Source organism: Gekko japonicus, unplaced genomic scaffold, assembly GCF_001447785.1.
Source record: "Gekko japonicus isolate JY-2015 unplaced genomic scaffold, Gekko_japonicus_V1.1 scaffold554, whole genome shotgun sequence".
In the NCBI taxonomy this organism is placed as follows: domain Eukaryota; kingdom Metazoa; phylum Chordata; class Lepidosauria; order Squamata; family Gekkonidae; genus Gekko; species Gekko japonicus.
Window position 1 is genome coordinate 38,215 of NW_015171520.1, and position 13,816 is coordinate 52,030.

Genomic DNA, 13,816 nt, shown 5'->3' on the forward strand with positions numbered 1-13,816 from the left:
CCTACTTCTTGGCAATGAACAAAATATGGTGTTCTATCTGGATTCCTGATGAGACTCCTAGAGGAAAGAGAAAGCAAGTTGGGGAGACACCATGGATGGAATAGCGGCTACCATTTGCTCTGCTCCCTTCCCCTCTGGATTCATTTGTCTACCACAGGTAGATGTGTTATATGTGATGATGTTGTTCTTGTGGTGTTGTTTTCTCATATTGTCAGTTGCTTTGAGTCCACACTTTGTGGAGAAAAGTGGGGGAACGTACTGTAAAATAAATGTATTTATCTAAAATATTTATACCCGATCCTTAACCAAAAGATACCGGGGGTGGGGGTGGTTTACAAATGTAAGCAAATCCAGATTACAAAACCCACAAAATAACAATAATGCTATACAAAGAAGAAAGCAGCAACATAAACTACGATCAACAAGATAAGAAGCAACAAAATTAAAATCCCTTTACAGGAAAGTAAATGGAACAAGATTTCATAATCTCCATATACAGAGTCAGGGCTCTTTTTGTAGAAAAAGTCCAGCAGGAACTCATTAGCATAATAGACCAAGCCCAACAGCAGAAACTCATAAGCATATTAGGCCACACCCCTGACAACAAAGCTCATTAGCATATTAGGCCGCACCCCCATGTTACCAGAAGTGTAGTCATCCAGCCACACCCACCTTTTGTTTCTTATTCTGTTTACCGTTTGTTGTCAAAACCGAGGGCTTTTCTTGTAGCAGGAAAACCTTTGCATGTTAGGCCACACACTCCTAACGTAGCCAATCCTAATGAGTTTTTGATGTTGGGTGTGGCCTATTATGCTAATGAGTTCCTGCTGGGCGTGGCCAACTCAGGAGCCAACCGGAACTCCGTTCCTGTGCATCCCTGCCCAAAAATTGCCCTGCAGTGGGTAGTTGGTAAAGAACTTAAAGTCTGTGGCTCACTACAGAGTGAATTAAGGCATCTTCACTGGGCACTGAATGCCCAACAGGCTGAGTGCCATGAACATTACTTATGGGAGGGACGTTTCACATCTGGGCCCTATCACTGAGAAGACCCTCTGTTGAAGATTTCACCTGGTGAGTGTGTATATACCTGAGCAGATGGAAGCGGTTTATGATTTTAAGGGAAATAGCCAGCTCTTTGAGTTGATCCTAAAGCAAATTGGCAGCCAGTGCAGTCGTTCCTGCACTTTGGAAATATGCTTCTTATAGGAGAAACCAGTCAGCAATCTGGCTGCCACACTTGACACTGACTAAAACTTGTACTATCTTCAAAGGCAGCCCTTTATTAAAAGAAAAAACATGGAGATAAAAAACCTGAACACGGAGATCCCATTCAGCCATCCAGTCTAAAAGCTAACAATGGATTTAGGAAATAATACTTGGGGTTAAATATGTTTATTTCAAATACGAAATAAAAATTGTCATAAATACAGATTGTATTTCCAAAATAAAAAGTGTTACAAAAGAACAATACAAAGAGTGTGGAGCCCTTTCCCTATAAGGAAAGACTGAAGCATGTTACTTTGGAAAAGAGAAACAGCAGGGAGAGGATTTTTAACTTGTGCACTGCATCCTCTTTCACACTAAAATATCTTTCACAAGAGCCTGAAACCCAATGGATTGAGAGTAAGGCACCCTTTTCCCTCTGCAATTTCTCCACTACAAATTACATCAAAATGGTGCTACTTTACCTGTTGGATTTTACGACATGTGTTGCCATATAATAGGTGGTTGGCCCTTATCCCTAGATGGCCCAGCCCTGCAGTGACATTCAGAGGTACACTGCCATCAGACTGGGAGTTAAGTTGTGCCAGCAAATGAGGCGGTGACATCCCTGAAGATCAGCTAACTCCATCATGAAAAATGAGGCAAGCAAGAAGGATGAGGAGTACAAGACTGGGGGCAGAAATTTCTAAAGGTGTTCATAGACACATGCAGAGCAGAATACCTAATCTGTCCAAGATTGGCAGCTCACTGGGCTGTGATTACTCCAGCTATTATATTAGGAGAGCATTTGTCTCACAAATCCATATGGCTATTGTATTGCAAACTTCAGAAATGATTTGATTGCCATTCAGTCTCCCACAGCAATTTGCTTCAACTGGACCCAGGTCTTGAAATCTGAAGAATGAAGGAGGAAGCATTTGTCAAAAGGGAGAAACCAAGTTGGCAGTTCACCGGTGATACAATGTAATGCCTTGAAGACTAAGATATCAGAATAAAATTTGGTATGTATGTTCAGAACATAAGTCTATTCTTCAATTTCAACTCCTGTGCCCCTGGTGTCTGTGTTTGTGCATGCACACGAGTGCAAAAAAATATTATAATGGAATGTTTGTCTTAAAGATGCTATGCATGTTCAGGAAACAATTCAATTTTTGTAGATCAAGTACCAGACAGATATATGTCTCTGTCTTCAAAAGAAGTCCTGGAAATGAATAAAAGCAACAACATCATAAAAACAACAACATTCTATCTTACATGAGCTCTGAAAGAGCAAAGTGAAACTTTGCTTTTGGGGCTGGACAAGCATTACCTTTGAATGAATGGATGGATGGATGGATGGATGGATGGATGGATGGATGGATGGATGGATTTGCGGTTTTCCCATAATCTCATTTTCCTTGCTTATGTGTTGTTGCTGCTGGTTTGTTCTGCATATCTCCTTGAAGGTTTAAAATGCAGGTTTTGATACCAGACAGCAGTGATTTAATATCAGACTGACCACTAGAGGGAGCAAAACAGACACAGAACAGGAAAAAAACCTAAAGCAACAGGAGCACACAAGCAAGGAAAATGGGAATGCAGAAAAGCCCTTGGTGAGCAGTGAGTATCTGTTTGGGACAGAGGAATAAGGGCTAGCACAGGATTTGAAGGGATTGGGAATTATAAATTACTACTGGATTTTCCTATATTGGGATCTTTAATCTTTTGTGAGGAAGTAAGAGGTCATGGTATAGCACGATCTCGTGAGATCTTAGAAGTAGGACTTCCGGATCCCCTGGGGGAGCAGGGGTTTGCCCGCTTTAGGGGCCCCTGATTTGCCAGCCCAGATCCGGCCAGCGGTGGGATCCTCGTCCCCAAAGTACCTGGATCCAGCTGATGTGCCCAGTGCGATGACGTCACCCAGAGGTGATGTCATCGCGCCGGGCACATCACTGGGGGGACGTTCTAGCATTCAGTCTGAAAATTCTATGGTACTAGAGTACCCCCCCCCCCCGGTGACATGCCTAGCACGATGACATCACCTCCGAGTTACGTCATCACGGAGTGCGCTTGTGAAGATCCCGAAACAGCAGCTTCTCCCCCCCGCCAGAAAAGGGTAGGGACCTGGCAACCCTACTTGGAAGCAAGCAGGGTTGGTACTTGCAAAGGAAACCACCAAGGAAGATTGCAGAGGAAGGCAATATGGCAAACCACCTCTGTTTCTTCCTTGCCCTGAGCTTTATTTATTTATTTAATAACCTGCTCTCCCCAAGGCAGCTCAGAGCAGGAGACAACAATTAATAAATATGCAATTTAAAAACCATCTAAAATACAATAATCAATAGAAAAATCAATAAACAATTACTATAAAATTTGAGATGGCGTAAAAACTCCCTCAGAGGGGCAATAGACTAACATTTATAGAATGGGAAAGAAGGGGGAAGAAGCAGGGGGGAGAAAGGAAGAGGAAAGGGGGGAGGCCAGAACTAGCTGTAGCCTATTGGCTGGAGGTCCAGCACTGCTTTCAACCATAGGTCCGGCAGAACAACTCTGTTTTACAGGCCCTGTGGAATTGCCTCAGACCCCCTCGGGTCCTGATCTCTCCTGGAAGAGTGTTCCACCAGGCCGGAGCCAGGGCCGAAAAGGCCCTAAATTTGAATTAGAACATTTCCAGTGTATAGTCCAATCATGAAACCAACATTATTACACTGTAATATGAACAAAACCAGCCTCTGACCTGAAACCCTCATGGGATACCATTTGCTCTCTGCTGCTCCTGTTTCCGGTGGCTCATGCTGCCCCAGTCCTATTGGTCATGTCATGTTGCAACATGATCTGTGTATGTGTGTGTATGGCTTGATATTATATGGAAACACAGTTGACTGGCTAGCTGAATTTGGACTCTGGTATCAGCTGGCTCTTTGGCTTTGAAACGGAGATGAGCACCGCAACCCTAGAGTCGGATTCGACTGGCTTTCGAGCAAGGGAACCTTTACCTTTACCTATCAGCCATTACAAGCAGTAGACAAAAGGTGAAAAATTTCAGTAGGCCTATCAATGAATCGTGGCCAACCTGGCTGTGGGTTACCCACTGAGCTACAGGGCTCTGAATAGCAGGACAAGAGACTCACAGTTTGTCATCTAAGGGGGAGCCATCTATCCAGGTCCAGTTCCTTTCAGGGAAGGTGGCTTCTAGTCCAATCCAGAGCAGCTGTGCCCCTTCAGTGATGTTTTGTATGAAAGTCTGTAAGGAACACAATTGGTCTGTCAATGCTGTACTGCACATTTTTAGCTTTCCTTTCTATTACAGATAAAGATAGCATGGATTCTACACGGCCTACATGGCAGTCTTCTGCCTCATTAAGTCCTGACTCCTGATAGTGACTTAGGGTTGCGAAATTTAAAAAACTTACCGGCGGGGGAGCGTCCTGCCGGTCCGGGAGTCGTCCGTGGGCGCGTGCGCGCATGTGCGAAGCGCGCGCGCGCCGCCAGAGCATCACCGAAAGTGACGTCACACGCTGGGCGGGGCCACGCCATTTGAGGGGAAAACAAAGAGTTTTCCCCTCAAATGGCTGCCATTTGAGGGGAAAACTCTTTGTTTCCCCCTCAAATGGCGTAGCCCCGCCCCCAGCGTGCGACATCACTTCCGGGTGACGCGCACACCGGGGCGGAGTTCCCCCCGGGCCCCGATTCCCCGGCGTCGGGTAACGGGCCTCCGGGGCGGGGGGAATTCTGCCCTACCGGGGGGGTTGGCAGCCCTATAGTAACTCCTGACATCAATCCTAAACTCAACAGACCCAAACTCAAACCACTGACAAGACTTGCAGATGTAACTTCCAAACTGCAACCATTGCACAGAACTAAGGTTCCGGTGAAACAAAATTTATGTGCAATTACTGTAAACTGATAACCAGGCCCTCACAGAGTTCAAGAGAGGCCTGGGCCACTTCCATTTCTGAGGAGGCCCCTACAGTAAATTAAAAAATGAAGAACTGCAAAAACAATGATACAACGTTAGTAGTGTTATATTTTAAATGTTTACATTTAATACGATAAGAAAACAAATATTGTAAGACTTTGTAATAAATGTTCCCATTTTTATTTAACATGCAGTTTAACATCAAAAGTGTAAATCTGAGGCCCCCCTGAGAATGTGAGGCCCGAGCCAAATGGCCCTGCTGCCCCCCCCCCAGGCCCTGCCGATAACCTAAATGCAGTCCACCAGCCATGCTTGGCAGCCCACCAAGAATCTGATAAACTTTTTGGTTTTACTGCCTTCGTAGGACATGAAAAATATAGAGGTTACAGGTATTTCAATCACTGTTTTAAGTCAGGCTGTTGATGCACGCCCTGACTTGGATAGCCCAGGCTAGCCCGCTCTCTTCAGATCTCAGCTGCTAAGCAGGGTCGGCCCTGCTTAGTATTTGGATGGGAGACCACCAAGGAAGTCCAGGGTTGCTTAACAAAGGCAGGCAATGACAAAAACACCTCTGAATGTCACTTGCCTTGAAAACCCTTGAGGGGGTTGTCATAAGTCAGCTGCAACTTGACGGCAAAACAACAACAATGAATGTTGATATATGCTATGCAGGGCTATTTTTGGGCAGGAACGCACAGGAACGGAGTTCCAGCTGGCTCCTGAGTTGGCCACGCCCAGCAGGAGCTCATTAGCATAACAGGCCACACCCAACAGTACAAACTCATTAGGATTGGCTACATTAGGGGTGTGTGGCCTAACATGCAAAGGAGTTCCCGCTACAAAAAAAGGCCCTGGGTTTTGACAACAAACAAAGTAAACAGAATAAGAAGCAAAAGGTGGGTGTGGCTGGATGACCACACTTCTGGTAATATGGGGGTGTGGCCTAATATGCCAATGAACTGTGCTATCAGGGGTGTGGCCTAATATGCTAATTAGTTTCTGCTGTTGGGTGTGGCCTATTATGCTAATGAGTTCCTGCTGGGCTTTTTCTTCACAAAAAGCCCTGATGCTATGTATATTGTAGAATGAGCAATTATAATGGAACCACAATTGAGAGAGGTCATCTCCCCTGCTCCAAGTGTTTCTCTTTGGCAAATGTTCACTTATACATACCACTTCTTCCTGACTCTGTATCACCAACATACGAGAGAGTTTGGCTGTGCAGTCTTCCTTCCCCTTGTGCCAAGTTCGTCTTTCTTTGGAGACCCAGTAGCACTTGTTCTCATGAAGGGACCAGTTCTGAGGACACAGTCGACAACTGGAATTCTCTGGAACGATAAACAAAACCCAGAGAAAGATACAGTCTGGATTCATCTCTAACAATGATTCCCCCCCCCCAGCACCAATAGCTGCATTTATTGATCAATAATCCTGCTATTATCAATAAACCAACATAAGAGATCAAGGGCTTATTATGCATAACTGCTGTTTAGACATGGAGAGAGCAGAGGTTTATGAAAGGTCGCTTGAACACTCTGAGAAAACTAGGGGTTTCTTATCGGCTTTTTAATGGTCTGCTCTTATTTATGAATAATTTTAATGCTCCATGTATTTTTAATGGCTTACTTTTTTAATGGCTTGTGTTTTATACCATGGTTTTTAATTGTAAGCTGCCTCAAGCAGAACTCTGAAGAGGTGGCACAGAAGTATTCTAAATAAATGAATAAACTATTCTGTAAGTTTCTCACAAGAATGGTTATTGAATATTGATGGGCTACTGTAACTGGGTTGGGAATAAGTGAATGTTGGTTTTAACAATCTGGTCTGTTATGTATTGGGACTGAACCATTCCAGGTATGTCACACCAGAGACTGGCTGAGCTTGGAGCGCAAGAACAATAGCCTACCAGGACTCTGGAAGTAACCAATCAAGTAGTAATGTTATGTAAATAGCCTAGCCTATCACAGGGAGTGGGGTGTGTTTGGGTGTGGCAATTGCATGCTATTTAACAAAACTGCAGCTTTGGGGTCTTGTCTTGCTTTTCGCCAAAATCTTGAATAAAGTTGAGCTGATCACTAGACTCGAGCCTCCTCATCCATGGAACCCATGCTCCTTTTTGTCTATTTTGTGGACATATATTTTCCAGAAAATTCATTTTCCTGGAGTGGAAGATTCAATGGACAACAGAAATGCAAGAATTGAAATACCCGTAGACACAGAGCGCCTTTTCAGCCAAGGGGCTTCTTCTGAGAATCCTGAGAATCTCAGTTTTGTTTTGTTTTTAAATGTAGCTTTCTAGTCTCCAGAAACACATGTTTGTGTGGGGGGAGTTGTGTATAGATAGCAGACATACTTTTATAAAACATTGCCAGAGATATCACCAGCTTTCCCCATGCTTGAATTTCCCCCCGATGTGGCACAGGACTTTATGGATTTGACCCGTACTAGGATTGCTAGCTCCAGGTTGGGAAATACCTGGAGATTTTGGGGAGGGAGCTTGAGGAGGGTGGGATTTGGGGAGGATATAATGCCACAGAGTCCACCTTCCAAAGCTGTCATTTTCTTCAAAGGACCTGATCTCTCTTGCTTGGAAATCAATTATAATTCCAGGATATCTCCAGCCACCACCTGGAGGTCGACAACCCTAACTAACACTTTGTATCCAAGTGCAGAAGGTAATTTTTGTTACGTTTTATGTTGTGATGTATTTTTGTAACATATGACGTCTTCAGGAGACTGAAAAAATAGTTTTTTAATAGTAAGATAAGTACATAAGATTAAATACATTTAGGGTCGTGTTATTTTATGTTTGTGATCACCCTTTAAGATGTTTTCTACAAACACGAGATTCTAGGTACAAGCTGAAATTTAATTCAAAGCCTCACAATTTTCACAAGAGACATAATTCATGTATAGAGGAAATGCTGTAGCACACGTCCTTAAAACTTATGATTGCGAGACAAACCCTGATGTTACCTGTTTCTTTGTTGTCCAGTGGCTTGCACAAAAACTTCCGCAAGTGAGACACAAAGTTCTCTAGGCTGGACTTATTTTCCATTGTTGTTCCATTTTTGGGCTTCTGGGAGATGCCAGCTTTTTCCAGAATACCTATGGGGTGTCTCATCTGGAAAACTTCAAATTAGAATGTATTTTAGATGATCAGAAATTTGAAGAAATGAGAGTGTGCATCCCCTTCCTCCCTCACTGCTCCATGTGTTACCCTTCTGAAGCTGTGCACTCAATGGAAGAGGATGACCATCCCAGATGGAAGGTGTGTACCATTCTTCAGTCAAGGGTATATGATTTATAATTCTATACAATCAACATGAGTACTAGTGTGCTGATCTGCTTTAAAAAAACTTAGCATTTTCAAGCTACTGCTACACAAGTGCAAACTGTTCAATGCGCGGTTTAGAGTTACTCACCCCAAGTAGCCAGAACCACCACAGCTCCTATTAACAGGACAATCATGGTGCATCCAACCCCCACGCTGAGCTGATGGCAGCGGAATATCTTGGCAGAGGGTCTACAAGAGTCAGTGTTTGGTAAAAGAGATTTAGCCTCTAATGCACGGTTATGTTGACCATGAAATCAGGTACCCTATGAATCAGCGACTGCTTTTATACTTGAATTGAAGCTGAAGGAACTAGATCACCTAATCAAAACTCCACGTCTAAAGGACAATCCTCCAACCATCAGCTACTCTAGAGATAACCAATGCATCCACACAAACAATTCTTTCATTCATTACACATAATGACCTAATGGCAACAATTAGGAAAGTTGTTCCTCCGCTGGTGGACATGGCAACCGCAAAGACAGACTGCCCAGGCAGTAACATAGATCCACTGCATCACCTCTATTGTGGACACAAGACCCCCCAAACTGCCATAGTACCTAAACGGAAATAGTCTTCTATGATACAAAAAAACCCACCACTCTTCCATACCTTGGATCTGAGATGGAAGGTTGTGTTTTCCATATTCTTTCCTTGACTTGAAGCTAAGCGCCATATAGCCTTCCTCATTTTCCATGTGGAAAGAGACACTTGAGGCTGATTCCTGCACAAATTCAAACTCCCCTTTAATGGGAAGGAGACTGAGAGAGGCAGAGCCCTTTTCTGCTAATCGAACCCAGCTCTGTGTGAGAAGCAAGGCTGACCACTTGTCAGAGGCAAAGGGGAGAACCGCACAGGAAACAGGGCCTCTGTGCACTTGGCCACCTCTCAGCACGTCTGCCACACTCTCTGTGCTTAAATTTTGTGAACTTTCTGTTTCCGAAAAATGGCACTGAAGAACAGGAAAGGCAATGCGTACGTTTTCAGGGAAGGATATGACTTTGCCAAAATAACTTCTGACTGACTTCCATTAGCTGGAGATGCCAGGGACTGAACAGGGGTCCTCTGCATTCAGAGCAGATGCTCTCTTGTCATCAAACCACAAATTTTCACCTGAAGAAGAGGCTGAGAGAAGCTCAGATAATGATCTGTGAGGGGTGGCTGACAGTCATGGCCTAGTAACAGGAAAAGATATTGTCTGTTCTAACATGTGTCACGCCAACCCTAGAAGTCATCAACCTGAAGAAATATTTGAAACCTGGTGAAGGCCCCGGTTTGCTTCACCATTTTCACCCATTTCCCAGATCCTTCCCTTTGCCACTCGTCCCTTTATCAGCAGTATGACTGCAAAACAATGCAAGCATTTTCAAACCATTCTTTTGGTCACTTACTTCACCATTCAAACTCCCACCTCCTTCCTCTTTCACCACTTCGTACTATCTATTTTCCAACCTCAGAGATGACAGCTTTACTCACACATCCTTCAGAGAATGTCCCTCCCCAATAGTTCTTGCAACTGATATCTCAAAAACAGAAACTTGGTGCAGGTTACTGAAAGACATAATCTCAGCTACGCTTACATAATTGCTTGCCACAGGATGCTGAGACAGGCACTGGCCCAAGTGGCCTCTAAAAGGGACTACGTGTGTTCATGGAGGGTAGGTTTGTCAGAGGCTAGTAGGTGGCATTGCTAGGAATTTAACCGGATTCAAGGCAAAAAGATACATTGACCAGCAGATGCTGGGAAGAGCACAGGGAGAGAGCTGTCTCCATGAGGTCCTGTGCCTGGGTTCGAAGGCTCAAAATAAAACAGGGGTCTAGTAGCTCCTTATAGACTGGGGTAGGCAGACCTTTTGATCCAAGTGCCAAAAAATGCAATGTCCGTGTGTGAAGATTTTGGAGTGCATGTAGGGTTCTAAACTGGCCTGCAGAAATATATCTTCCCCTTTTGACAGAGGCTTAATGTAGGGATGCCGGCCTCCAGGTGGGACTTGGGGATCCCCTGGAATTACAGCTCAGCTCCAGACCACAGAGATCAGTTCCCCTGGAGAAAATGGATGCTTTGCAGGATGGGCTTTACATGCAGGGGTGTCAAACATATGGCCCGAGGGCCGGAACCGATCTGCCCAGGACACTTACCTGGCCTGCAAGCAACTGGGTGTAGGGGAGGGAAGGTAAGAGGCTCCTTGGGAGGGGAGCAGGCATGTGGGCCTACACAGTGAGGTGTGTGTGGTCCAAGCTGTCAAGAAATTAAAGGAAATGGCTAAGGGGTGGGTATGGTATCCCTTGGGGAAAACCTAGTCTTGCATATGATTAAATACATTTATTGGGGCTTTTATGGATTCCGCAGTAAATCAATTGCTTTTGTTTGTATTTTGAGTAAAAAAAAATAATATTGTTAATTGGGTTTGCCTGAGTCATTTATACAGTTTATCTCTCCGGTACCTGGCATTAGATTTTATGGCCAACATGGCCCAGCCTGACAAAGCAACACTTATATCAGATCTGACCTTCATAACAAATGAGTTTGCACCTCTGCTCTACAGCATTGTACCCCACTGAGGTCCCTGTCCTCCCCAGGCTCCATCCCCAAATCACCAGGACTTTCCAATCTGGATATGGCAACCCCACCCCACCCAGGCAACCCCACCCCCCATCCCCTGTTGGTGACCAGCAGGAACCAGTCTAAGCTCTTTATAACATGGAGGTAAATAACATCTCATTCAGCTTCTATTAAAGGAGCAGGATGTATTTTTTCTGCAGGCAGTTGGCAGCCTTATGTACAAACAAAAACATTATGGTGGGAGATGAGAATTGTCCTTGGGAGAAGATCTAATTAGATGGTCCTTCCTAAGAAGGTCTAATTAGAAGTAAGATTGTCCTAAGAAGGTCTAGTCAGAAGTAAGTACCATGTTAGTCAAGGGGGCTTACTCCCAAGGAAATGCATTCAGGATCACAGCTGCGCTAGCAGTAAGCCAATGGCACTGCCAGCATCTCAGAGGTTCACTTTGGATTTGACTGGTGGCTGTGCAGGTCTGGGAGATGATGAGAGGCATACGCCATGCCTGTTGCCTTTTCCCGCACTGCTGGGAAGCCCTGCTCATTGCCAACCTCCCACCAGGGGAAAATGCATTTCTCCACAAGTTCTATACCGCAAAATGTGCAAAACAGAAATGTTTAGGAGGGCATTCTTATAATGGAATCAAACCTGTGGCATGATGAAACAGTCCAGAATGGTGCCTTCGTGTAGGACTAGGTCTACAGCCCACTGCAGTTACTATCATTGGTATCATCTAGCTTTCACTGCATTGTCTCATACCTTGTAAGCCCACATTCTGCATTGTTCACACAATACCTCAACTTCAGGCAGTTCGCTGTTCTCATTGTTACTCACATGGCCTTTGAATGTGTATTCCTAGTAGGGTTGCCAAGTGCTTTTTGAGCCACAGCGGGGGACTCCCGGCTGGCGGCTGGAGTGCGCGCGCACGTCATCCGGAAGTGACGTGAAGACGCCGGGCACACTGGGGGCGGGGCCATGACCATCCGAGGGAAGACCATAGAGTTTTCCCTCGGATGACCGTGGCCCTGCCCCCAGCATGCCCAGCGTTGTCACGTCACTTTGGGGTGACACGCACGTTGGGGTGGGGTTCCCCCAGGGCCCGATCCGCTGGCGGCGGGGAGCGGGCCTCTGGGGCGGGGGTTTCCCCGCCCCCCGGGGGGACTTGGCAAGCCTAGTTCCTAGCCCTATTCTGTTGTTCACTGGATGTCTTATGCTGTATGATTACACTGCTCTCCTCTTTTTTTCTATGTAATCTCCCTTTAGTCTTAGTGAGAAAGGCAGGCTATAAAGCTAAATAAATAGGCTCAAAGATACTTGAATTCCGGGGCAAAACCAGGCTCCGGATCAAATCGTGTGAAACTGACAAGATGCACCGGAGAGAACAAAGGGCTGACCGCGGGCCAAAGCCTCGTGAGAAATCAGCCCATGTCTTTCCCCGTTATGGCCATAGGGTGCTGCTGCTGCATAGCTCCTTGTTTTCCGGAATTCCCCTTTCAAGCCACTATTTCAAGCCACTATTTTCATGGATGGACTACTTAAAATTCTGGATTCTTAGGCCCTGGTGCTGCAGCTAGGGTTGCTGGCAACTTTTTTTTTTTGGGTGGTGGTGGTGGGGGGGTGTCCTGTTTCTTTACCAGAGGCTTGATGGGTGGAAACGAGCATCTGAAGCTTTTTGTGGCAAGGAAGCAAATTACAGCACTGGGCAAACAATGTCCCATAAAGCATCTGTTGAAGGACAGATGCTTTTTGTGGTGGTGGTGGGTGTCCAGGGAGTTAGCAACCCTACAGTCAGCTGTTGGCTGAATGTGCTGAGAGGGAATTAGGCATGAGCGTGACCCCTCCACTGGTATAAAGTTTTTTTTATCATAAGCCTAGGCTGCAATTGCAAAATCGCACAGTATGTAATTGTTATATAAAACAGTAGAAGAAAGCAAGCCATTAAATGTGTAAGGTATTTCAAAAGAGCTCATGTAGCTAGTGTGAGGGTGTCCGTGGTCTAAATCACCATTCTGTGATGGCATTACCTCAGCAGTAGTTCTGTTGGGAAAGACCAAGTTCCAACCCCTTTGCTTTGCAAACAGGATTAGGGTTCTAACCCACAGGAATTTCCAGCTGGAATAGAAATGTGTTGCTGTTTAAAGAAAAATTCTGAGATGGTAGCCATGTTACAGTGAAATCCTAAACACGTATACTCAGCTGTAAATCCCATTCAACTAACTGGTATTTATCCCCTTGAAAGTGTGCTTAGGATTTCATTCTGCAGCCACCAAATCAACAATAAAGTCTTGTGGCACAAATGACAGTGCAATTCTATGCAAAATTATCTATATATCTAATTCCGAAGATGCCCCCTGGTGTACGGATATATAAATCCGCACATCGGGGGTACCTGGAGGGCAGGGAGATTTTCGTGCACATTTGGGGCGATCCCCAGGTGTGCACAAAAATCTGAAAAGTGTAAAAAAAATACGGGGGATATTTAAATCCCCATAAAAGTAAGAGAGCGTCCCCTGTGCATGCGCAGGGAACGCTCTGCGAACTGCCTCGCTGCCGCTGCTGCCACCACCACAGGGGATGGGAGGGCAGCAGAAGGCTTGGCTGGCGGGCGGGCGGGGATCGGCGAGGCCCATCGGCTACAAGCCGCTTGGACCTCGCTTCGGAGCGGCGGCGGCAGCGGCGGGGGGGCAGGCGAGGCCTGGGGGGAAGGGACAGGCGAGGCACGGCACGAGGGATGGAGTGGAGGAGCCGGGGGGAGCCAGGGGGGAAAGAGGAGATTGGCGGGGCCCGGCGACTAGCA

General features: G+C 45.6%; 1 protein-coding gene across 1 annotated transcript in view; it reads right to left on the reverse strand.

The window, feature by feature from the left end:
* Positions 1–1,755: 1,755 nt before the first annotated feature.
* Positions 1,756–13,816, reverse strand: part of LOC107117342 (killer cell lectin-like receptor subfamily B member 1B allele B) — a 12,996-nt gene continuing 935 nt past the window's right edge. Inside the window, exons 2-6 of the mRNA XM_015419440.1 lie at positions 8,548–8,648; positions 8,099–8,254; positions 6,296–6,450; positions 4,335–4,447; positions 1,756–2,118 (exon numbers count right to left, since the gene is read on the reverse strand). Coding sequence (XP_015274926.1) covers positions 1,995–2,118; positions 4,335–4,447; positions 6,296–6,450; positions 8,099–8,254; positions 8,548–8,648 — 649 coding nt within the window. The 3' untranslated portion in view covers positions 1,756–1,994. The remainder of the gene's footprint in view (positions 2,119–4,334; positions 4,448–6,295; positions 6,451–8,098; positions 8,255–8,547; positions 8,649–13,816) is intronic.